At 38.9% G+C, this 25,233-nt stretch overlaps 1 protein-coding gene across 5 annotated transcripts in view; it reads left to right on the top strand.

Annotated features, from left to right (window-relative positions):
• The window catches only part of PPFIA2 (PTPRF interacting protein alpha 2), a 523,670-nt gene continuing 505,482 nt past the window's right edge, over positions 7,046 to 25,233 (top strand). For 3 of the 5 annotated variants that reach the window (XM_013963702.2, XM_013963700.2, XM_013963701.2), the window contains exons 1-2: positions 7,102 to 7,339; positions 11,462 to 11,712. In XM_013963702.2, coding sequence (XP_013819156.1) covers positions 11,464 to 11,712 — 249 coding nt within the window. In that variant the 5' untranslated portion in view covers positions 7,102 to 7,339; positions 11,462 to 11,463. Of the gene's footprint in view, positions 7,340 to 11,461; positions 11,713 to 25,233 lie in introns of all 5 variants that reach the window. The other 2 variants (XM_005679766.3, XM_005679765.3) reach the window with 1 other exon arrangement.

Below are 25,233 nucleotides of genomic sequence, written 5' to 3'. Positions count from 1 at the left end.
ACTTCTGCACCAAGGGTTTTAGAAACGGTGTGCTTATTTCTCCCATTTTTTTGACCATGTAGGTTCAAAACCCAAAGGAACGGTAGATATCAGACGAGGACCCTAAATTATTGTACGGACGAGAGTAGCCCACTGACCAATTCTTACCTTGGAATATTGAAAGAGTAAAAAATAAAGTTCACTTGAGGTTGTCACCCATTATTTATTTGGGATTGTTTTATTTCTTGCTCTAAATTATACACCATAATAATATTATGTGGTCTTATTGTTTAATGGAAATAAAATAAATTCATGTTCCCACAAAACTATAGGTAGGTAAAGTGTATGGTGGAAGTTATTTATATTATCAATCTAAACCATGTTAAATTCTAAAGTCAATAGTAAGCATAATAAGAAAATGCAATTTAATTGTTTCAGTAATGTTAGCATGAACATATATAACAATATGAATAATATTCATCATAGTTAATAAAGTGTTGTGAATATATTTTCATAAATGGTAAACTCTATAGCTGAAATGATGTGACATTGAAATTAAAATGTCTATTACAACTGTAAATATTTGCTTTACTTTGCATCAAAATTATATTTGCATTTAAAAGACAAATTACTGCAACTTCCTCGATCTTTGCTACTGTCATAGGCATACTTAATTACTCCTTTTCTTTGGTGCCTGATCTTAGCACACTTTACCTTGACATACAAAACCATCATTGGTCTAAACAGAACAAGTGCTCATCATTATTATTATGCTATCATGTTACTAATATACCATGTGATATTTGGATTATCCAAAGAGACGGAAGGGCTGGCCACCACAGTATAAATGAGAGCAGCTGTATGACATGCTCCCCTTGAAAGAACATATAGACAAAAAAATGGTATTTGAAATAAAATATACAGAATGAGAATTAACAAGTGTGGTTAGTGACACTGTATGCCTCTATGAATTACTTTTTTCCATCGAAGGTAGGCACTAAAATTAATGAAAGAGGTGGGTTCCTCTACTTCTGCCTAAATGTAATTAACTTCTTAGAAGATAAGCATATTTTATCTTAACCATTGTTCCTTGGCTTTTAAACAGTAGGAGTAGATGATAACCTGAGCATAATAATTAGTTTTATATTTGCGTGGGAGACTTTTTGCCTTAAATATAAAATATCAGTTGTTTTCTTGCTCTGTAATCATACTGTTCCCAAATTTCTTCAGATTTATTTAGTGTTCTCAAAGTGGGATTCCTGACTGAGCAGTATCCTATTACCTGGGAACTGATTAGAAATGCAAATTCTCCAGCCATACCACAGATTTGTGGTTGTTGTTCAGTTGCTCAGTTGTGTCAGATTCTTTGCGATCCAATGGACTCCAGCAAGCCAGGATTCCATCTTTTCACCATCTCCTAGAGTTTGCTCAAACTCGTGTCCATGGAGTCACTGATACTATCCAGCTCTCGCATCCTCTGTCGCCCCCTTCTCCTCCTGCTCTCAATCTTTCCCAGCATCAGGGTCTTTTCCAGTGAGTTGGGTTTTTGTATCAAGTGCCCGAAGTTTTGGAGCTTCAGCTTTAGTATCAGTGCTTCCAATGAATATTCAGGGTTGATTTCCTTTAGGATTGACTGGTTTGATATGCCTGCTGTCCAAGGGACTCCAACACCACAGTTCAAAAGCATTAATTCTTTGGTGTTCAGCCTTCTTTATGGCCCAACTCTCATATCTATACATGACTACTGGAAAAACCATAGCTTTGACTATAGGAACCTTTGTTGGCAAAGTGATACCTCTGCTTTAAAATATGCTGTCTGGGTTTGTCAGAGCTTTTCTTCTAAGGATTAAGCAGCTTTTAATTTCATGAGTGAAGTCACCATCCCCAGTGATTTCAAATCCCAAGAAAATAAAGTCTGTCACTGTTTCCACTGTTTCCCCATCTATTTGCCATGAAGTAATGGGACTGGATGCCATGATCTTTATTTTTGAGTGTTGAATTTTAAGCCAGCTTTTTCACTCTCCTCTTTCATCTTCATCAAAATGCTTTTTAGTTCCTCTTCACTATCTGCCATTAGGGTGGTATGATCTGCATTTCTGAGGTCATTGATATTTCTCCGAGCAATCTTGATTCCAGCTTGTGATTCATCTACTCTGGTATTTTCCATGATGTACCCTGCATACAAGTTAAATAAGGACAGGTGACAATATACAGCCTTGACATATTCATTTCCCAATTTGGAAAAAGTCAGTTGTTCCATGTCGAGTTCTAACTGTTGCTTCTTGACCTGAATACAGATTTCTCAGGAGGCAGGTAAGATGGTCTGGTATTCCCATCTCTTGAAGAATTTTCCACAATTTGTTGTGATCCACACAGTCAAAGGCTTTAGTGTAGTCAATGAGGCAGAAGTAGATGTTTTTCTGGAACTCTTTGGCTTTTTCTATGATCCAACAGATGTTGGCACTTTGATTTCTCGTTCCTTTGTCTTTTCTAAATCTAGCATGTACATCTGGAAGTTCTTGGTTCACATACTGTTGAAGCCTAGCTTAAAAGATTTTGAGCATTAGCTTCCTAGCATGAGAAATGAGCTCAATTGTACAGTAGTTAAAATGTTCTTTGGCATTGCCCTTCTTTGGGACTAGATTGAAAACTGACCTTTTCCAGTCCTGTGGCTATTGCTGAATTTTCCAAGGCTGCTGGCATGATGAATGCAGCACTTTTACAGCATCATCTTTTAGGACCTGAAATAACAGCTGGAATTCCATCACCTCCACTAGCTTTGTTTGTAGTAATGCTTCCTAAGGCCCACTTGACTTCACATTCCAGGATGTCTGGCTCTAGGTGAATGATAACACCATCGCAGTTATCTGGGTCATTAAGACCTTTTTATGTATAGTTCTTCTGTGTATTCTTTCTACTTTTTTAAAATCTCTTTTGCTTCTGTTAAGTCCTTACTGTTTCTGTCTTTTATTATGCCCATCTTTGCATGAAATATTTCCTTGGTATAATTTTCTTGATGAGATCTCTAGTCTTTCCCATTCTATTGTTTTCTTCTGTTTCTTTGCTTTGTTCACTTAAGAAGGCTTTCTAATCTTGCCTTGCAATTCTCTGGAACTCTGCATTTTGTTGGCTATATCTTTCCCTTTCTTCTTTGCCTTTCATTTCTTTTCTCAGCTATTTTTAAGGCCTCCTCAGACAACCACTTTGCCTTCTTGCATTTTTTCCCCACTTGGGGATGGTTTTGGTTACTGCCTCCTATACAGTGGTATGAACCTCTGCCCATAGTTCTTCAGGCACTCTGTCTATCATACCTAATCTCTTGAATCAATTTGTCACTTCCACTGTATAATCATAAGGGATTCGATTTAGGTCATACCTGAATGGCCAAGTGGTTTTCCCTAGTTTCTTTATGTCTGAATTTCACAATACCTTCCCATAGTCAGTTCCAGGTCTTGTTTTTGCTGACTCTATGGAGCTTCTCCATCTTTGGCTACAAAGAATATAATCAATCTGATTTTGGTATAAACCGTCTGATGATGTCCATATGTAGAGTTCTCTCTTGAGTTGCTGAAAGAGGGTTTTTGCTATGACCAGTGCATTATCTTGGCAAAACTCTGTTAGACTTTGCCCTGCTTCATTTTGTACTTCAAGACCAACCTTGCCTGTTAATACAAGTAGCTCTTCACTTTCTACTTTCGCACTCCAATTCGCTATGATAAAAAGGACATCTTTTTTGGTGTTAGTTCTAGAAGGTCTTATAGGTCTTCATAGAACCAGTCAAATTCAGTTTCATTCGCCTATTTATCCATAGACTTGGATTACTGTGATGCTGAATGGCTTGCCTTGGAAATGAACTGAGATCATTTTGTCGTTTTTGAGACTTCACCCAAGTACTGCATTTCAGACTCTTTTGTTGACTATGAGGGCTACTCCATTTCTTCTAAGAGATTCTTCCCCAGAGTAGTAGATACAATGGTCATCTGAATTAAATTTGCCCATTCCTGTCCATTTTGGTTCATTGAGTCCTAAAGTGCCGATGCTTACTCTTGCCATCTCTTGTTGGACCACTTCCAGTATACCTTGGTTCATCAACCTAATATTCCAGGTTCTTATGCAATATTGTTCTTTACAGCATCAGACTTTCCTTACACCACCAGACACATCCACAACTGGGCCTGTTTCCACTTTGGCTTAGCCTCTTTCTGGAACTACTTCTGTGTTCTTCCCCAGTAGCATTTTGGGCACATCTGAACCTTTAGGGATGGGGCCCCCAAATCTGTTCTGTGACCATTCCTCTAGAGATTCTCTTGCATGCTAAACTTGAGAGCCACTAGAACTAGTGTAGGGTTGACTCTATCACCTAAATGTTATTTACGCTCTTTGCAGTGGTTTTAAGGGTGAGAATGTGAGAACATACAGTTTCTAAGCTGAGAATGACCATAAAGACAATTTATTCTCTATAAAATAGTCTTTACATTTCCTGCCATCCATTATCAAATTGTTCTCTTTTGTACTATCAATTCTGAGTTGGCCTTCAACTCTGTTGCGTCAACTATATGCGGGCATTATATTTAGAATTAATATTTGTACTTCTTATATGAATAGGAATCAGACAAATCAAGACTTTTCTTGGAAATACTATTAATAACTACTTTGTGGCTATACTTGGCAAATGTTGATTACCAAGGAAACTGGAAGGAAGGAAGGAAGAAATTCTTGTACAAAGAAACATGTCAACTGTCTCTAAAAATAAGAATGTTTCTGAGGTATAAAGAACATTTTATATCTTCCAGGGGAATTCCAGAGAATGAAAATTATGAGTACTGATATATGATCAGTATGAAAGATCTGTTATTAAATTAGATCTATTTGAAAATGGGCTGGAGTGCTTTGTGACTTAATGAGCTTTCCTGTGGTTAAGAATATTTAAGTCAAGATCAAATGGTAAGTTGATTGGGTGATCTAGATCCTTGCTACCCAAAGTGTAGTTTCATCTGGGAGTTGTTACAGGTCCAGGATCTCAGGGTCCACACCAGTCCAAGTGAGTCAGAATTTACAATAGAACAAGATCCATGGGTGATCTATGGGGCTTCCCAGGTGGCTCAGTGGTAAAGAATCCGCATACCAATGCAGGAGAAATAGGTTCAATCGCTGAGTTGGAGAAGATCACCTAGAGGAGGAAATGACAACCATTATACTTGCCTGGGAAATCCCATGCCCAGAGGAGCATGGCATGCTACAGTCCATGGGGTCCCAAAAGAGCTTGACATGACTTGGTGACCTAAACAACAGCAATAAGTATGCTATGTTTGAGATACAGTGCTCCAGTTGACATCTAATGAATCTTTACATTACTCTTATACTTAATTCTAATAGGATTATGTTGTGATGCAGAATTTGAGTAACAGTCTAGAAGAGAAGGGGGTAAGTATGTGAGCTTGAGCTCACCTTCTACTGTGAGGTCATCAACTTAATTAAATGTTACCCCTAACATAAAATGGTATGTTTCTTGAATACTGTACTTAATGTAAGTGAGCAGTTATTTGAATAGTATTTCTATAGCTAGCTTTGGACTATTTGCCTAACACAAAATTGAAACATATCTTTTGAATTTATTGCACTACATCATAAGAGTATTTGTACTAACTTCCAAATTATACACAATGTTGAACCCTTCTCCCAATTCCCTCCTGCATGTCCTCTTCTTTATACTAAAACTAGGATATCTTAATTTCCCTTACTGAAACCCTTCCTTTTTGTTTAGAGCAGGTACCAGTTTTGTCTTCTGCTTCCTCTCCATCCCTGACGGGTCTGTATGAATGGACAGAAGAGGCAGAAAGAAAGGAAAATACGTTAAGGGGTGTTCAGGTATGAGAGAACTGGAAAAGATCCAGGGAGCAGACCGCTCAAAGCTAAAATTTACTCTGGCAGGGAGTACTTAACACACAATTCTCATTTCCAAAGCTATGAATGGAAAAGAGCTGGAGAGGTAATGAGAAGTGACAGATGCCGCCACACCCTAGACTGACTCAGGTCTCTACAACCGCGACTACCATGCCCTTGGTCTTGAGATGAAGGAAGCCGGTTAAAGAAATGACAAGCACGGAAGGCCAGAGAGCCAGAAGATGCTCAACCCTGTTCTGTCCCTAGCAGTAAGGGGCCAACCCATGTCTTCCTGTAGAGACCATTGTGCACGAAGCCGGGGCAAGGAGGAAGACACCCGCCTTGTCACACCTGCCCAGCCCCAGCCCTTGCCTTTGCCGGGGGCACTGGGACCAGCGCAAGCCTCAGCAGCTTCGGGGGAGTCGTGTGTATCCGCGAGCGCGTGTACGTGAGGAGGAGAGCAAAGACGTGATTACTTCAGAATTTATTTAAGGGCCGGTGGAAACCACTGCACCAGCTTCCAGGGGAAGCCCTTGTTTCAGAGGAAGAGGAGGTGGCGGCTGCCAAGGAGGAGGAAGGGGGTGGAGGTGGGGGAGACAGACGGAGGAGGAGGAGCGGCAGCAGCAACCGCACAGGCAAGTAAGAAGATGCTATAGCATCCGCACTGGCGCCCAGCAGGTTGGTTCTCCCGGCCAACCGATGCCAGCAAAGAGGCTGGGAGGCGAAGCTGGGTGTGGGGTTTCTGACTGCTAGCCCTTCTGGAGAAGCAGCAGCTCTTTTAAGTGAAACAAGACACCCTTAGCTTGGAAATAGGCAGGGGGCCAAGCGGGGATCTGCCCTTCTTCTCGCATCCCTGCGGACTCGCTTCCCTTTAGCTTTTCAACTCCTGGAGGTAGCCATAAACTCCAGAGGGGCTCCGGGTCAGGGGCTGGTTGGAGAAATTCTCTTCCAGATTCTCCTCACACCTCTTCCCAAAGCTCACGTTTGGGGGTGACACCCTCCAGGTGGCCCGGTCGCGGAGTAGCGCCGCTTGGTTAAGTTTCTGCAAGTCAAACCCAGTCCTCTCTTGCCGACTCCCCGCCCCGGGTCTCCAGCTGCACGCGAGGAGCTGTGGCTGCTCTGGCAAACGGGTCGCTGCTGCTTTAAGAGCCGCCTCCCCCTCTCCTCCCTTTGACAATGGTCTGAACCGAGCTCTGCTTCCCAAAGCAAAATTTGTAATATGCCATTTTTCCGTGGACGCTTCTCCTTTTGGCTGCTGACGGAGCCGCGGGAAGATGCCGAGCTGCTGCCACGCCAGCCTGCCGGGGCACGTTCCGGGAGAACGCCGGGGCACCCGAGTGTCTAAGCTGCTTTTCTCCTCCCGTTGCTAGGGAAATGGTCCAGGAGTGCCGGCTGTGAGCCTCCCCTCTCGTCAAGCCTGAGACTGCGGTTGTCATTGCTCAGTTGAAGAAGCGGGACCCGAAATTACAGACATTAGGTACAGAGACTGTGTTGGAGTTACCTGGTTTCCCATCTGCTTTATTTTTTTACCCCTTCCCCCTCCCCAGCCCTGGCCCCACCCCGCCCCCAGGGAAGATGAGATGCAAATTCCCTCCTTGTCAATTACTGTTCCTTACCTTCTGCTTTCCACCCCCACCCTCTCCCTTCCCTCACCCTATTTCCTTTACCTTGGCTGTCTCTTGTTGGGCAGGATGGACAATTTTGGTGTGGAAATTATGAAGTCAACTTCTTCAGGGTGGTGGGGGGGTGTGGCTGAGAGAGAACTGTCCAGCCAGCCTTATGGGGGTGTGCTGGCTTTTTGGCCAGCTGTAAACGCACTAGGGTAAAGACAGTGAAAAATCCTGGCATTAAAAATATAATAATATTTCCCGAGGACTGGGGACTTCAAAGAGTTAAATAGGAGGAGGAATATTCATGTAGTGTAATCAGACAATGGCTAAGATTTCTTTCACCGAATTATTCCTTGTGGATTAACTGAGGTGGAGATAGGTAGGTTCTAAAGACTAAATCTTTGCAGAAGAAACGGACTACAGAGAATAATTAGATTTTTGTCTCCAGTAGGATCTAAATCCTAATTATCTGTTTTAATAAAGTGAGTCATTGACAGAAAAAAAAAAAAACCGCTTTTGTAGCACTGTCATATCTGGATACATACTGCTTGAATAGCATATATTGTTAAGAAACACTCTGGATCTTGAAAGCCCTTGGGTAATGACTCCAGTGGACATTCAAAAGTTTTATTTTGAAATCAGAGATTTAGAAGACAGTCAAGGTTATGTGCTAAGAATAAGGGAGTTGGTTTTCCTGGTATAAAATTCTTCAAGCTAAATTTCAGCACTGAGATAATTAAAACAGCTATTTTCCTTTTTTACAAAAAAAATAAACAATGTCTCTAACTAGCCCTTGAAACCTTCAATAATTAAATGACCAGAGCATCAACATCTAGAAGAGTATAACATAATTCATGTATCAGTTGATTTTGGGAAGAGAGTGATGAAAAGGCAAATATCAAAGCAAATTGTTAGTATGCTCTCTCTAGTTTATTAGGAATTATGTCATACAATGAAGTTTTCAATATTGAAAATGATTCTAAAAGTTAAAAGTGGCAATATGGGGATGAAATAGAAGATAAGTTGAATGACCGTAGCCTTCTGTACTATGCAAGTTACACTGAATACAGATTTTTAATAGCTTTTAACACCTAAAATGTACACTTAATGAGTTATACTATATTTCAAAAAATATGCAACTATTTTGTAATTTATATTAGACGTAATATAAGTTTTATGGCAAGAAACTAAGCTAGCTCATGAAAGTTGCCTTGTTTTTTGTAGACAAATGTTTTCCTTCTAATTTTGATGAGAAGACTTTAGATTTACTCATGCGGGTTGACTGTGAGGGAAGAAAAAGCATCTACCATGTGTTCATCTTATTTTCTAAGTAACTTTTGCATTGGATTTGAAAAGTCTAGAGCACCTACTGGAATTAAACCTTTAGGCATAGAAGCGGAATAAATCATAAAGGTAAAATGTTCTTTTTGCAAAGGTTAATTATGGCCATTTTATAATAGGAATAAATACTTGAATCTGCAATAGTTCTTTATAATTTTACTATGTGTTTTCAGTCAGGTATCCTATTGGAACTATGGGCTTGTTTTTTTTTTTTAAATGCCTACATTATTCCTACTTTACAGAAAAGAAAACTGAAGTTTGGAAACATGAAGTGAACTGCTCTGGCTCACATGCCTTGGGAATCGAAGTGAATCAAGTTCTTTTGAATGTAAATTTAATAGGCTTTCTAAATCCCTTAGCTGCTTCTCATCATAGCATCTTCCAACTGTGTCAAAGACCAACTTTTATACTGATCAAAGAGCCTAAAGTCTCTGAATGTCTAATGTCTGCTGATGACGATGGTTATCAGAACTAGAGTAGCATATTCAGAAGAAAGCTGTAGCTGAGGTAATTGCTGCAGTTAAGTTTTTCCTCATAATTTAAAGTTATTATGAGCGACTTAGAGTAGAGGTTGGCTCAGAGCTTGCTTTCAGGAAGGACACATTTAGAACACAACTTTGAAAATGTCTAACCAGTCTTAAACTGAAACCCTGTAAGTGTTTTGGCACTGATTGTCACTATGCTACCATTTCATTGCCCAGTATTTTGTTTTAACCTTAAATGTCAGAAAGAAACACATTGGCTCTTGATAATGAGTTCTCAGAATGACACAGCTGTTCAGTGTTGTGGATTTTATGCATCACATGTGAACCAATTGCTTTAAATATTCAAATATATTAGGGCTTTTTTTTGTTTTCCAATTTCTTTTTAATTAAAGAAACTTATAACAGAAAAGAGTCTCATTTTTCCCACCTTTGTGCTATTGTTTGAATGAAATTCAGGTTGAGAAAAATAAAAAATAATTTATTTGCAACCATTAAGTGGTTAACAGTGTTAGCAAATGCATGAGTGTGATTGAGTGTGTACATGTGTGTTTTTAAATATTCATACATCCTATTTGAATCACTTATTTTAGTTTAGCGTAAAAAGGAAATTGAACAAGTCAAGTTCTTGCCTTCAGGGTGCCCAGTGTTTTGAATGATGAGCAGTAATTCAAAGCATTACTTTGAATTGTCATAAAATTTACCCCTGCCTTAATTCTTCTGTATAGGCTGTCAGTCACAGAATACTTCCTTTTATCTTTTTAAAAGTTTCTCCTAGTTTTCAGTGGGACTTGACCAAATAATTCACAGATAATTGAATTTCTCTATTCAATAACTCAATTTATATGAAGAATTACATAAAAAGTAATTAACTATTGAACTGTTAAATCTTGACATTTTATTTGAAAATATCACCAGAAATATTTTCCCCAAGGACAGGATTATGTAGGCAGAAAAATAAATTGACCTTGTATTATAAAACCAAAGAATGCTGCTGGATCAACAGCCAAACCAGACTTTCTCCACATCAGACTTTTGCAAAACCAAGCCCTCTAATTAATAGCTTCTGGCTTCAGTACAACTGAAACTGAGATGGATTTGATGTTTTCTTAAACATAAGAAAGAAAAGGAAAGAGTAAATGAGATAATTTCTGATTTTTTAAATGCTACACAACAGGTCAATGTTACATCTTAATGTCTGTTTTCTATTTTAAATAAATTAACTTAAAAATATTCTGAAGAGTTCATTTATTTTATGACTAGCTGCTTCTGATTAGCAGTTAGGATGTAAAATTTCTACATTAGCTAATGTAATTTATGGCATCTGTTTTGTGGAATATTTGAATGAGTGTTGGTTTGTATTGTTTGGATGGAAAGCAGACAAAATAATTTGAAGGAAACAAAAGAATAAGTATAATTAGTAGTATAATAATCTAAACAAATTTAGGCATTTCAGTCTATATCCTAAAGTGTGTGTCTAATTCAGTCAGCATCACTTATCTACTCTGTGTAGAATATTGTAGGAATTCAGGAAGAGAGCTTGTAATAATAAAATGGAAGTTATAAAGCCAAGAAGCTTTAAAATAGTTGTATGAAAAAAATTTGATAAAATTAAAAAGTAAAAGCTGATTTTTACATAAATGAATACTCAATTATTTTCAGGTCTTCTAAATGAAAGAATGAACATTAGTTCATTCATTTATGTAAGTAAGACAAACATCATTAGCTTCCTACCTGTTAAATGTCAGCCACTATGCTTGCTTTTAACAGTGTAATAACAAATAAGGGTAAGATGGAGGTACTAGCTATAAGTGATTTGTAAATTTGAATAGGAAGAAAGGTGATCAATTAATAAGTGTTTCAACATCTTACTATAAATTGAATGAGGTGGGGTAAATCATAAAAAAAAAAAAGACTTTGAGAAGTAGATGAACTCAAGCTGTGTTTTTGGAGGTAGGAGATATGTAGATTGTTATGCAAAGAGAAAGCATGTTAATTTGGAGAAGTCAGTGAATCATATTTCAGATTTTTAGTATGGTAGGATTTGGAGCAGTAAGGAGAGGAAAAAGGCTGATGAGCTGCAAAGAGTTGGGTGAGCTGAGGGTCAAGTGGGTTTATTGGAAACCATTTTTTACTAAGATTTCTCTCCCCTTTAATTTCTTTAAGCAATGATGTGTGAAGTGATGCCCACGATTAATGAGGACACCCCAATGAGCCAAAGGGGTTCCCAAAGCAGTGGCTCGGACTCAGATTCCCATTTTGAGCAGCTGATGGTGAATATGCTGGATGAAAGGGATCGTCTTCTAGACACCCTTCGGGAAACCCAAGAAAGCCTCTCACTTGCCCAGCAAAGACTGCAGGATGTCATCTATGACAGAGATTCGCTCCAGAGACAGCTCAATTCAGCCCTGCCACAGGTACGCCTCCTGGGAGCTTCTGTCCTTCCTACTGCAGCTGAAGATGTGATAAGATATAATAAGCTTTGCTTTATTTCCATTCTAATAATTATTTTTGCCCTTAGTAGAGATGATATGCAAATTTTGGTGAGAAAAATGTAAGAATAGATAATTAGTTCACATGCAACTTTGCCTCAAACAAAATACTGGCACTTTGATGGTGGGAGATTTGAAGCATGAGTCTCTATCTGCTGTTTCTCTTGAAAATTTTATCTGTGTTTTGGTGGAGGTAGAAGATCGCCTGTTGATCAGCTTTTAATTACCAGACTGTGAGAATAGATAGTTTTCTCTTTCTTGCTTTTTAAACACTATTATGATATTTGGGCGTCCCTAGTAGCTCAGCTGGTTAAAAAAAAAAAAAAATTCCACCTGCAGTTCAGGAGACCCTGGTTCGATTCCTGGGTTGGGAAGATCCCCAGAGAAGGGATAGGCTACCCACTCCAATATTCTTGGGCTTCCCTGGTGGCTCTGATCATGGGAGACCTGGGTTTTATCCCTGGTTGGGAAGATTCCCCTGGAGGAGGGCATGGCAACCCACTCTAGTATTCTTGCCTGGAGAATCCCCATGGACAGAGGAGCCCGGGGGCTACAGTCCATGGGGTCACAAAGAGTTGGACACAACTGAGCGACTTAGCACTGATGACATTTGGAAAGATGTATTTTATATTTTCAGTTTTGTGGTCTGTCTTTGGAAATGATAGTGCTTGGAAGTCTGTTGTGCAATAGTTTTTGTCTTTCTTTAGAAAAGGTTAATACTGCTTAAAAGTATTGAATTTATTGATGTATTACCCTCCCTTCGAAAAAACATTTCAACCAGTTTCTTTAAAAAAGAAAAGTATTTTGGAGATAGGAGAATAGGCAAAAGTTCAGTTTTATTCTCACAAACTTAAAATTATTAGATTTTAACAATTTTATTTATAAGTAAATATTTAGAAACTAATTATTTTATGTAATAGCATGTTATGTGCATTATGTATATGTATTGTAATAATATTCCTATTATATGTAGTAATATAAAATAACTTATCTTTACTATATTGTTGTCATATACTTATTTTATAGGAAAACAGATTTTTAAAGGATTTTCAGCTAATTTATATATAAATTTAATAATTAATCAGTTCTCTTATTTAAGAATAGCATATTTTGGTATGAGAAGCATCATAGAATATGAATTAAGTTTTTAATAATCACCCCTCAATAAATCATATTTTTCTTTTAAAAACAAGTTTGATTTGCCCTTTACTTAGAAGACAGTACAGCAAATGCGGAAGAGTTGATCTTTCTCCATAAATTTATGTCTTGTAGGTAATATCTTTTCATAAATACTGAAAATTACATAATCAATGTTGATAAAATTCTAAACCAGCCATACAATAAACGTGGAGTACGATGTTGAGATATTTATGACTTTCAGAATAAAAAGGATCACCTAGATTGCTCTGTCACATTCCCTTTAGGTAATTCCATAATTCCTGTCCCAGTTCTTTTCATTTTCAGTCTGTTTTGTGTTGAAATGCAATAACATTTCCAATAACTCTAACCTGTTGACATACACTAACTGGTTTACACAGAATGTATTGTGTTGGTTCATTTCAAAGGACAACTGTCATACCTTCACCGAGAATTATATTTTTCAAACTAGACTTTTCAGTGTTTACAACGGTTCTTCATGCAGTCATTTCTAGAATGATTATCATCATGCTTACTCACCTCTAAAATTATCTGAGTTGGTTAATGCTGTTGTTAAAATATGGTCTTATAACCAATCACACTATTCATTACCTTCTGTGACGAGCATAGAATAGGGCAATCATTTCTCTTTCTGTGTTTCATTAAGAATCCTAGAGTTGTATTATATTATTATTTTGGGGCAAGTTCAACATACTTTTATTATGTATTAGAATGGTAAAAAACTGAAGTTTATAATTGAGTTGCAAAAATGCCATGTGTTTTTCCCACGCTCTTCTTAGAAGTTTACTCTGGTCGTAAGTATGGGACTATATAGGTACCCTTCCTAAGGTTATCTTTTTATATTTTTTTAAGCTTGATGCTATCAATTTGTGATCCTAACACTATTAAGATGATTCTAAGAATAATTTGGTTCTTACATTTTTTTTCTCCTTCATGGTGACATGATAGAGACATGGGTGAATCTTTTATAAAGATGTTGTAAAAATAAAATATTAATGCTAGAACAAGGTATTCGGGAGGGAAAGGAGAAAACTGAAAATTTTTCGTATATAACTATATCGTGTAGATAAACCTCTTTTGAATGGTATAGGAATGAAAATATTTTAATTATAGCGTTCAGTTATGTTGAAAATGTATTATATCATCAAAATTTGAAAGTGAAAGCAGCTCAGTTGTGTCTGACTTTTTGCTACCCCATGGACTATACAGTCCATGGGATTCTCCAGGCCAGAACATGGGAGTGGGTGGCCATTCCCTTCTCCAGAGGATCTTCCCAATGCAGGGACCAAACCCAGGTCTCCCACATTGCAGGTTGATTCTTTACTGTCTGAGCCACACCTAAATTTAAATTTTTTGACTTTCAATTATACTGGTACACAATCTCTTATCCAAACCCATTGTGTTTAAAAGTTCAGAATTTTCCTAATTTATATTATGCATGTATTGTACAACTTAAACTATGATCTCCTCTAGCCAGATTCTAGGAAACACTGTATAATTATACACTTCATATTTCTGAAGAAATATGAGAAGTTCCTACTGTGTGAAAAATATTAAGACTATAAATGGCCTCATACTTACAAATAAATGTCAGTTTTCAGAGTGTTTGAGGTTTGGAATTATAGATTAGGGATTAGGAGCCTGTACATTTAATGGGTATAGTTCTAGTCTCTTTATAAACACTTCGACACAGTTTTCAATATTTATTTGTATTTTACTATTAGAAATATTTAGTACCCTTAGCAATCCACAGGTCATTAAAGATAGTGATGGTCCTGTCATTTGTTAAAGGAAATATTTAATAACCTAATCTACAACTTCAGGGATTTAAGTTTTCTGCAAGTAACAGAGGAATTTAAAATTCTTCAATTGGCATCCTTGAACCTTTTAAAATATTTTGTAAGCAATGTACCTGAACTGTTTGGTGGCACTACATTCGACATTCACTTGGGAGAAGAAAAGACTCCCACAAATGTGAGTTGTTCAGTTCAGTTCAGTCACTCAGTCGTGTCTGACTCTTTGCGACCCCATGGACTGCAGCATGCCAGGCCTCCCTGTCCACCACCAACTCCCAGAGTTTACTCAAACTCCTGTCCATTGAGTCGGTGATGCCATCCCACCCTCTCATCCTCTGTCATCCCCTTCCCCTCCTGCCCTCAATACTTCCCAGCATCAGGGTCTTTTCAAATGAGTCAACTCTTCGCATCAGGTGGCCAAAGTATTGGAGTTTCAGCTTCAACATCAGTCCTTCCAATGAACACCCAGGGCTGACTCCTTTAGGATGGACTAGTTGGATCTCCTTGCTGGCCAAAGGACTCTCAAAAGCCTTCTCCAACACCACAATTCAAAATAATCCATCTTTGACACTCAGCTTTCTTTATAGTCCAACTCTCACATCCATATATGACTACTGGAAGAACCATAGCTTTGACTAGACGGACCTTTGTTGGCAAAGTAATGTATCGGCTTTTTAATATGCTGTCTAGGATGGTCATAACTTTTCTTCGCATCTTTTAATTTCATGGTTGCAGTCACCATCTGCAGTGATTTTGGGGCCCCCCAAAATAAAAGTATGACACTGTTTCCATATCTATTTGCCACAAAGTGATGAGACCAGATGTCATAATCTTTGTTTTCTGAATGTTGAGTTTTAAGCAAACTTTTTCACTCTCCTCTTTCACTTTCATTAAGAGGCTCTTCTTCATTGCTTTCTGCCATAAGTGTGGTGTCATCTGCATATCTGAGGTTATTGACATTTCTCCCAGCAATCTTGATTCCAGCTTGTGCTTCATCCAGTCAAGCATTTATCATGATGTATTCTGTATATAAGTTAAATAATCAGGGAGACAATAAACAGCCTTGACGTACCTCTTTCCCAATCTGGAACCAGTCTGTTGTTCCATGTCCAGTTCTAACTGTTGCTTCCTGACCTGCATACAGATTTCTCAGGAGGCAGGTCAGGTGGTCTGGTCTTCCCATCTCTTTAAAAATTTTCCACAGTTTATAATGATCCACACAGTCAAAGGCTTTGCCATAGTCAACAAAGCAGAAATAGATGTTTTTCTGGAACTCTCCCACTTTTTTGATGATCTGACGGATGTTGGCAATTTGATCTCTGGTTACCTCTGCCTTTTCTAACTCCAGCTTGAACATTGGAAGTTCATGGTTCACGTACTATGGAAGCCTGGCTTGGAGAATTTTGAGCATTACTTTGCTAGTGTGTGCTGCTGCTGCTAAGTCGCTTCAGTCGTGTCTGACTCTATGCGACCCCATAGACAGCTGTCCACCAGGCTCTGCTGTCCCTGGGATTCTCCAGGCAAGAACACTGGAGTGGGTTGCCATTTCCTTCTCCAATGCCTGAGAGTGAAAAATGAAAGTGAAGTTGCTCAGTCATGTCCGACTCTTTGAGACCTCATGGACTGTAGCCTACCAGACTCCTCCATCCATGGGATTTTCCAGGCGAGAGTATTGGAGTGGGTTGCCATTGCCTTCTCCATGCTAGTGTGTGAGATGACTGCAATTGTGTGGTTGTTCGAGCATTCTTTGGCATTGCCTTTCTTTGGAATTGGAATGAAAGCTGACCTTTTCCAGTCCTGTGGCCACTGCTGAGTTTTCCAAATTTGCTGGCATATTGAGTGCAGCACTTTCACAGCATCATCTTTCAGGATTTGAAATAGCTCAACTGGAATTCCATCACTTCCACTAGCTTTGTTCGCAGTGATGCTTCCTGAGGCCCACTTGACTTCACATTCCAGGAGGTCTGGCTCTAGGTGAGTGATCACACCATCATGATTATCTGGGTTGTGAATTTCTTTTTTGTATAGTTCTTCTGTGTATTCTTGCCACCTCTTCCTAATCTCTTCAGCTTCTGTTAGTCCGTACCATTTCTATCCTTTATTGTGCCCATCTTTGCATGAAATGTTCCCTTGGTATTGTGAGTTTTTAGGCAGAAATAAAGTATGTAAAATAAAAACTACAATAACTTAAAAGTGAAATTTGTTTTAGGAAACACTGATAGAATTCAAAGCTGAGTCAAATTTTATGACATATTATGTTTTCAGTCACCTATACAATATTTTTTAGTTGATGATTTCGTGCTTTGCATTAGTCATTTTTCTCTCCTATCATTTTTTAGGAACAAATGTAGCAGTGATTTTTATACTCCTAACCAGGAAAATATTTGTAGTCATATTGTTTACTTGTTCATTATGTAATTAAAGATAACCGTGTTTAACAAGAATTGATCATTCCACATCATTCCACATTTTAGATCTGATGTTTCTAAGCAATACACTGATGTCTAATGCACAGATCCATTTTAAGGAGCCATAGAATCTGAGACTCAAGATGCCCAAACTCAGTTATCATCTGCCTCTCACTCAACCAAAGCTTCTCTAACTCTTCACCCAGACACTTGATAGTCCTCATAGCTGATTGCCAAAGAATAGCCCAAGAATAGCCCAAGAATACTGGAGTTGGTAGCCTATCCCTTCTCCAGCGGATCTTCCTGACCCAGGAATCAAACCAGGGTCTCCTGCATTGCAGGTGGATTCTTTACCAACTGAGGTATCAGGGAAGCCCTTTTGCAGCATCTTATTTAGCATATATTGAGGGTCTTCTGTGTATTACTGAATGATTACATATGTTTGTAAAGGAGATAGGAAAAAAAAAGAACATAGTTCCCCCCCCCTGCAGAAAACTTAGGAAATAGGTATAACATTAATAGATTGAAATTAATATAGTACCAGAAGATTACAGAGGTACTAAAAGTATTTGTACCACAACACTGATCTGTAATAAACTACATAAAGTTTCATGTGGAAGATGATATTAGAGATATTTTTAAGAGAATGTTAGAAGGGACTAGAGGATATCTTGTATCAGACAGTTCAGGTATGCAGGGATGATCCTGCTGAAGGATATGTGGGGACTGAAATTCAGCCTGTGCTCTGCTCCAGGCTAAGCGAGGTGTTCCTAATTCCCATAAAGGAACCAGCTGAGCTAGCAGTATCCCTGATTAAAAAGAGAAGAGTAAATAGGGATTAAATAAGGAGAGTGACTGAGAGGTTTGTTGTTGAAGGGCTGTAGGGTAGGAATGAGTCTTTCGTATAGTGACAGAGGAGAATTCTAGCCTGTTCATATGTGTGGTGAAAGGTAAGGATGGACATTTGTATACAGAGTCATCAGTAGAAGCTTGAGTGAACTAGTGACATGATAAGGCAATAATGAAGGGATATTGTTCTGCCATTTTGATTCAGAATAGGTTATATAATACTTGTGTATCAGTTATCTATGGCTAAAATAATGCTATGTAACAAACAACATAAAACCTAATTATCATGCAATATAATGGGTTTAAGGAATTCAGCTGACCTTTACGGGGCTTCCCAGGTGGTGCTAATGGTAAAGAATCTGCCTGCCAATGAAAAAGATGTAAGATACATGGGTTTGACTTGTAGGTTGGGAAGATCCCCTGGAGGAGGATGGCACCCTAATTCAATATTTTGGCCAGGAGCATCGCATCTACAGAGAAGCTTGGTGGGCTACAGTCCATGGAGTTGCAAAGAGTTGGACAAGACTGAGTGCCTGAGCCTGACCTTGACTTGGAAGGTTAATCTTGGCTGGACTTAGCAGGCCACTTGTTGTCTGAAAGTTGACTCTTTAACTGTATGTTAACTGGCTATTGTTTGATCTAGGATGGCCTTAGCTGGACCAACTTGGGCCCCTCAAATCTAAGTTTGTATCTGATCCTCCAATAAGATAGTCTTTGCATGTTTTCATGGTGATGGCAAAAGAGTAAGGGCAAAGCAAAAAAAAAAAGCAAATACTTTTTAAGCTTCCGCTTGGGTCTTTTTTTTTTTTTTTTTTTTTTGTAATACTCCTTGGCCAAGCCAAGAGACAGAGTGGAAAGCAAGATTACATGGCAAAATTACAAGGATGGATGAAACACAGTTAGCATCAGTGTAACTAATGTACCACAAATAGATGTTAAAAGTCATTAGGGTCATTACTATGTTCAATTCAGTTCAGTTCAGTCACTCAGTCGTGTCCGACTCTTTGCGACCCCATGAATTGCAGCACGCCAGGCCTCCCTGTCCATCACCAACTCCCGGAGTTCACTCAAACTCACGTCCATGGAGTCTGTGATGCCATCCAGCCATCTCATCCTCGGTCGTCCCCTTCTCCTCCTGCCCCCAATCTCTCCCAGCATCAGAGTCTTTTCCAATGAGTCAACTCTTCACATGAGGTGGCCAAAGTACTGGATTTTCAGCTTCAGCATCATTCCTTCCAAAGAAATCCCAGGGCTGATCTCCCTCAGAATGGACTGGTTGGATCTCCTTGCAGTCCAAGGGACTCTCAAGAGTCTTCTGCAACACCACAGTTCAAAAGCATCAATTCTTCAGTGATCAGCCTTCTTCATAGTCCAACTCTCACATTCATATATGACTACTGGAAAAACCATAGCCTTGACTAGACAGACCTTAGTCGGCAAAGTAATATCTCTGCTTTTGAACATGCTATCTAGGTTGATCATAACTTTTCTTCCAAGGAGTACACATCTTTTAATTTCATGGCTACAGTCACCATCTGCAGTGATTTTGGAGCCCCAAAAATAAAGTCTGACACTGTTTTCACTGTTTCCCCATCTATTTCCCATGAAGTGATGGGACCAGATGCCATGATCTACATTTTCTGAATGTTGAGCTTTAAGCCAACTTTTTCACTCTCCTTTTTCACTTTCATCAAGAGGCTTTTTAGTTCCTCTTCACTTTCTGCAATAAGGGTGGTGTCATCTGCGTATCTGAGGTTATTGAGATTTCTCCCAGCAATCTTGATTCCAGCTTGTTTTTCTTCCAGTCCAGCGTTTCTCATGATGTACTCTGCATATAAGTTAAATAAGCAAGGTGACAATATATAGCCTTGACGCACTCCTTTTCCTATTTGGAACCAATCTATTGTTCCATGTCCAGTTCTAACTAACTGTTGCTACCTGACCTGCATACAGGTTTCTCAAGAGGCAGGTCAGGTGGTCTGGTATTCCCATCTCTCTCAGAATTTTCCACAGTTTATTGTGATCCACACAGTCAAAGGCTTTGGCATAGTCAATAAACCAGAAGTAGATGTTTTTCTGGAACTCTCTTGCTTTTTCCATGATCCAGAGGATGTTGGCAGTTTGATCTCTGGTTCCTCTGCCTTTTCTAAAACCAGCTTGAACATGTGCAATTTCATGGTCCACGTATTGCAGAAGCCTGGCTTGGAGAATTTTGAGCATTACTTTACTAGCATGTGAGAAGAGTGCAATTGTGCGGTAGTTTGAGCATTCTTTGGCACTGCCTTTCTTTGGAATTGGAATGAAAACTGACCTTTTCCAGTCCTGTGGCCATTGCTGAGTTTTCCAAATTTGCTGTCATATTGAGCACAGCACTTTCACAGCATCATCTTTCAGGATTTGAAATAGCTCAACTGGAATGCCATTACCTCCATTAGCTTTGTTCGTAGTGATGCTTTCTAAGGCCCACTTGACTTCACATTCCAGGATGTCTGGCTCTAGGTGCATGATCACACCGTCGTGATTATCTTGGTCATGAAGATCTTTTTTGTATAGTTCTTCTGTGTATTCTTGCCACCTCTTCTTAGTTTCTTCTGCTTCTGTTAGGTCCATACCATTTCTGTCCTTTATCGAGCCCATCTTTGCATGAAATGTTCCCTTGGTATGTCTCATTTTCTTGAAGAGATCTCTAGTCTTTCCCATTCTGTTCTTTTCCTCTATTTTCTTTGCATTGATCACTGAAGAAGGCTTTCTTATCTCTTCTTGCTATTCTTTGGAACTCTGCATTCAGATGCTTATATCTTTCCTTTTCTCCTTTGCTTTTTGTTTCTCTTCCTTTCACAGCTATTTGTAAGGCCTCCCCAGACAGCCATTTTGCTTTTTTGCATTTCTTTTCCATGGGGATGGTCTTGATCCCTGTCTCCTATACAATTGTCAGGGACCTCCATCCATTGTTCATCAGGCACTCTATCTATCAGATCTAGGCCCTTAAATCTATTTCTCACTTCCATTGTATAATCATAAGGGATTTGATTTAGGTCATACCTGAATGGTCTAGTGGTTTTCCCTACTTTCTTCAATTTAAGTCTGAATTTGGCAATAAGGAGTTCATGATCTGAGCCACAGTCAGCTCCTGGTCTTGTTTTTGCTGACTGTATAGAGCTTCTCCATCTTTGGCTGCATAGAATGAAATCAATCTGATTTTGGTATTGACCATCTGGTGATGTCCATGTGTAGAGTCTTCTCTTGTGTTGTTGGAAGAGGGTGTTTGCTATGACCAGTGGATTTTCTTGGCAAAACTATTAATTTTGCCCTGCTTCATTTTGCATTCCAAGGCCACATTTGCCTGTTACTCTAGGTGTTTCTTGACTTCCTACTTTTGCATTCCAGTCCCCTAGAATTAAAAGGACATCTCTTTTGGGTGTTAGTTCTAAAAGGTCTTGTAGTTCTTCACAGAACCATTCAACTTCAGCTTCTTCAGCATTACTGGTTGGGGCATAGACTTGGATTACCATCATACTGAATGGTTTGCCTTGGAAACGAACAGAGATCATTCTGTCGTTTTTGAGATTGCATCCAAGTACTGCATTTCGGACTCTTTTGCTGACCATGATGGCTACTCCATTTCTTCTAAGGGATTCCTGCCCACAGTAGTAGATATAATGGTCATCTGAGTTAAATTCACCCATTCCAGTCCATTTTAGTTCACTGATTCCTAGAAGGTCGATGTTCACTCTTGCCATCTCCTGTTTGACCACTTCCAATTTACCTTGATTCATGGACCTGACATTCCAGGTTCCTATGCAATATTGCTCTTTACAGTATTGAACCTTGCTTCTATCGTCAGTCACATCCACAGTTGGGTATTGTTTTTTCTTTGGCTCCATCCCTTCAGTCTTTCTGGAGTTATTTCTCCACTGATCTGCAGTAGCATATTGCGTACCTGCTGACCTGGGGAGTTCCTCTTTCAGTATCCTATCATATTGCCTTTTCATACTATTCATTGGGTTCTCAAGGCAAGAATACTGAAGTGGTTTGCCATTCCTGTCTCCAGTGGACCACATTCTGTCAGACCTCTCCACCATGACCTGCCCATCTTGGGTTGGCCCCACAGGGCATGGCTTAGTTTCATTGAGTTAGACAAAGCTGTGGTCCTAGTGTGATTAAATTGACTAGTTTTCTGTGAGTATGGTTTCAGTGTGTCTGCCCTCTTGCAACACCTACCATCTTACTTGGGTTTCTCTTACCTTGGACGTGGGGTATCTCTTCACGGCTGCTCCAGTTAAGCGTAGCCACTGCTCCTTACCTTGGATGAGGGGTATCTCCTCACCACCACCCTTCCCAACCTTGAACATGGAATAGCCCCTCTAGGCCCTCTCGCGCCCGCGCAGCCACCGCTCCTTGGATGTGGGGGAGGAACTTACTATGTTAGAAGAACTTATTGTGATAATGTAATCATTCTGATGAGGTATGGGAATTTGAAACAGGACTGTGAACCTTGGAACTAAGAAAGACATGTCAATGTAGAGAATATTGAGGAGAGAGAATGGACTTAGCCAGAAAATGAACTAAATGGCTGTGACTTTGGACTTAAGTTGGAAGATCTGAATTTGAATTGGAATTCTTCCACTTATTAGCTGAGCTGTCAAGGGTAAGTAACTGACTTTTCTGAAACTATTTTTTTAATTGGAAGGAGAGGATGATATATACCATATGAGCAGTTAAAAGGAGGTGTGTGGATGTGCTTCAGAAACCTTAAACACTATTAAATGTCATCTGGTGTTTTTCATAAATTGCGATGTGCCAGTATCTACTCTGATGAGGAATTAAGTTAAAAGAGGCTACTTGTGGAGAAGAGGGAAATATTTATACTTTAACATTTTAAAAAACAAAATATTTAAGTGAAACTTACAGGAAGTGACAGAAATCACTCTTATTCCAGTGACGCTGTACCTAGGTATATTTTTGGCTTCTTACTTACTACTTACTAGCTTAATAACCTTGGTCAAAGTAATTAGTTCAAATAATAATAGAACCTGCCTCATAAGGTCATTATGAGACATAAATGAACTGGAACATGTCAAATGATCAGTTCTGTACCTCACAGATAGTACATGCTCAATAAATGTTAAATGCAGCTATTGATGTTATTATTACCATAGATATTACCATCATTATCCTTAGCCAATCTTAATGGCACAATTTCCCTGGGTAATAATGAACACCAGAATAAATTGAACACACTAAAAATCGTACTCTCCACGATCATTATCAAATTTTGTAAGTTTTTGATTGATCGTATTTAAAAAAATCTTAAGTGCATTTTCTTAAATTGTTTTCCCAACTTCTTCACTTCTTTGATGGCCAGTCTCACGTCTCTTGATTAAGTCAAACAACAGCCTTCCTGTTGTGCTAAGAAGATCACATCTGGATTGAGAGCTCCCTCCTTTTCAGTGAGACCTAATGCCACCACACCACATACAGAACGGTTTTATCCCTCACTCCTGTCAAAAATAAACACGCTATATCTTTTGCTATCTCTGATGATGGTTATTCTATCTTAAATGTATTTCTCTTTCTTCCAGTTATTTTTCCCCCAGACAAATGAAATGGTATTTACCCTCAGCCTTTATTTCCTGTTATTTATAGCCTTTTATTTGTCTTTATTTATAACTTTTTTTGTGTGACTGTGCTGTGAGGCATGCAGGATCTTAGTTCCCTGACCAGGGACTGAACCCATGCCCACTGCAGTTGAAAGGTGGAGTTCAAACCATCAGACGGCCAGGGAAGTCCCTCTCCTTCCTTTTTTAACTCTTATAATCAGGCTTCTATCATCACCATTCTCCTAAAAACGCACTCCTGTATGCCACCGATGTGTGCGTTTGCAAAATGTGCCACAGTTTGCAAATCTAGTGATCCTCTTTCATTCTTCATGTCCATGGCCTCTTTGTGCCAAAATATGCTATGAATTATCTCATCCTGAAATTCTCATGTCCTTAATTCTTCATAACCATTCCCCTCATAGGCTACAAGGTGTGTTGTTCTTTAGCACTCTCTCTTTTCCTACATATTCTCATATACTTATTTATATCCATACTCATCTTTATTTACCTATGTTCTCCAACCTTAAGCACTACCCTTCTTGTTTAATACTTCCCTCCAAATCCTTGATCCCCTCCTTTTTATCTCCTCTTTTGACTTTTTTTTTGTCTCCTGTATCTTCAAGTTCTTCCTCTCCTTCTCAACTGGCTTTTTGGTAACATATTCAAATCTATTCCATAAAAGTACAGTGATGGTAAGTACAGTAACAACAAAAGGGGTCCTTAACACCATGTCTCCGTTTAGCTACCAATCTCTTTTTTCCTTTATTCCCCAACTTGTCGATTTTCACTGTCTCAGTGCCTTCATCTTCTATTCACTTTCTGAGCATCGGCAGGTGGGCTTTTCTTCTAAAACCTTACTAAAAATTATGTTACCAGTTACCAACTGATGAATGTAGGAGGTTTGTTTTATTAAAATTCACTGCAAAATGTGACACTGTGATTAACTCCCTTCTCAAAAAATACCTCCCAAAACAAATGAACAACAATAAAAAGACATTTCACTCTTAACTTTCATGATACCACATTGTCTTCATTCCTAAATCTTTCAAACTTTTCTCTCCTCATACTTTTTTCTGTGAGCAATTCCTCACTTAGCCACTTTTAAAATACTAAATAATAGATAGACAGTAATATCTAACATTTCTGAACACTCCACCTATGCTAGGTAATGTTTCATTTAAGCACCCAGATATTAAAATGGGAGGCTGTCTTTCTGTTTGAGGGGAGACTAAATAAGTAAGGCAAGACTTTATTCGCAGGAGGTGCTAAGATATAATCCAACTAATTAATCCAATATTAGCTTAAACTCCATTTTAAGACTCTACAAAAGTTGGTAAAGCTAGAAGAGAGAACTGTTTCGCATGGCAGTTGGTCTGCTGTGCATAATCTACCACACCATGTATGAAGCATGGGGTGATTTCTATAGAACTTGGTCAAGTGAGAAGGGCTTCACGAGCGATGTTCAGAGAGCTTGATGCGCTTCCTCCACAAGCTGAAGAATATAGAGGCTGAAGTCTAAAAGCCACTGGTGTGGCCGGAAATGCCCCCTTCTCTATAGCAGGTTGAAGAGCCACCTGTCAGATAAACTGCAACTCCTCCAATATCAACACAAAGGTTAGTTTTTTGAAGAGCAAG

This window comes from Capra hircus, chromosome 5, assembly GCF_001704415.2.
Source record: "Capra hircus breed San Clemente chromosome 5, ASM170441v1, whole genome shotgun sequence".
NCBI classification, from domain to species: Eukaryota; Metazoa; Chordata; class Mammalia; order Artiodactyla; family Bovidae; genus Capra; species Capra hircus.
Note: the sequence above shows the minus strand (reverse complement) of the source record. Positions and strands in the feature narration are given on the sequence as shown.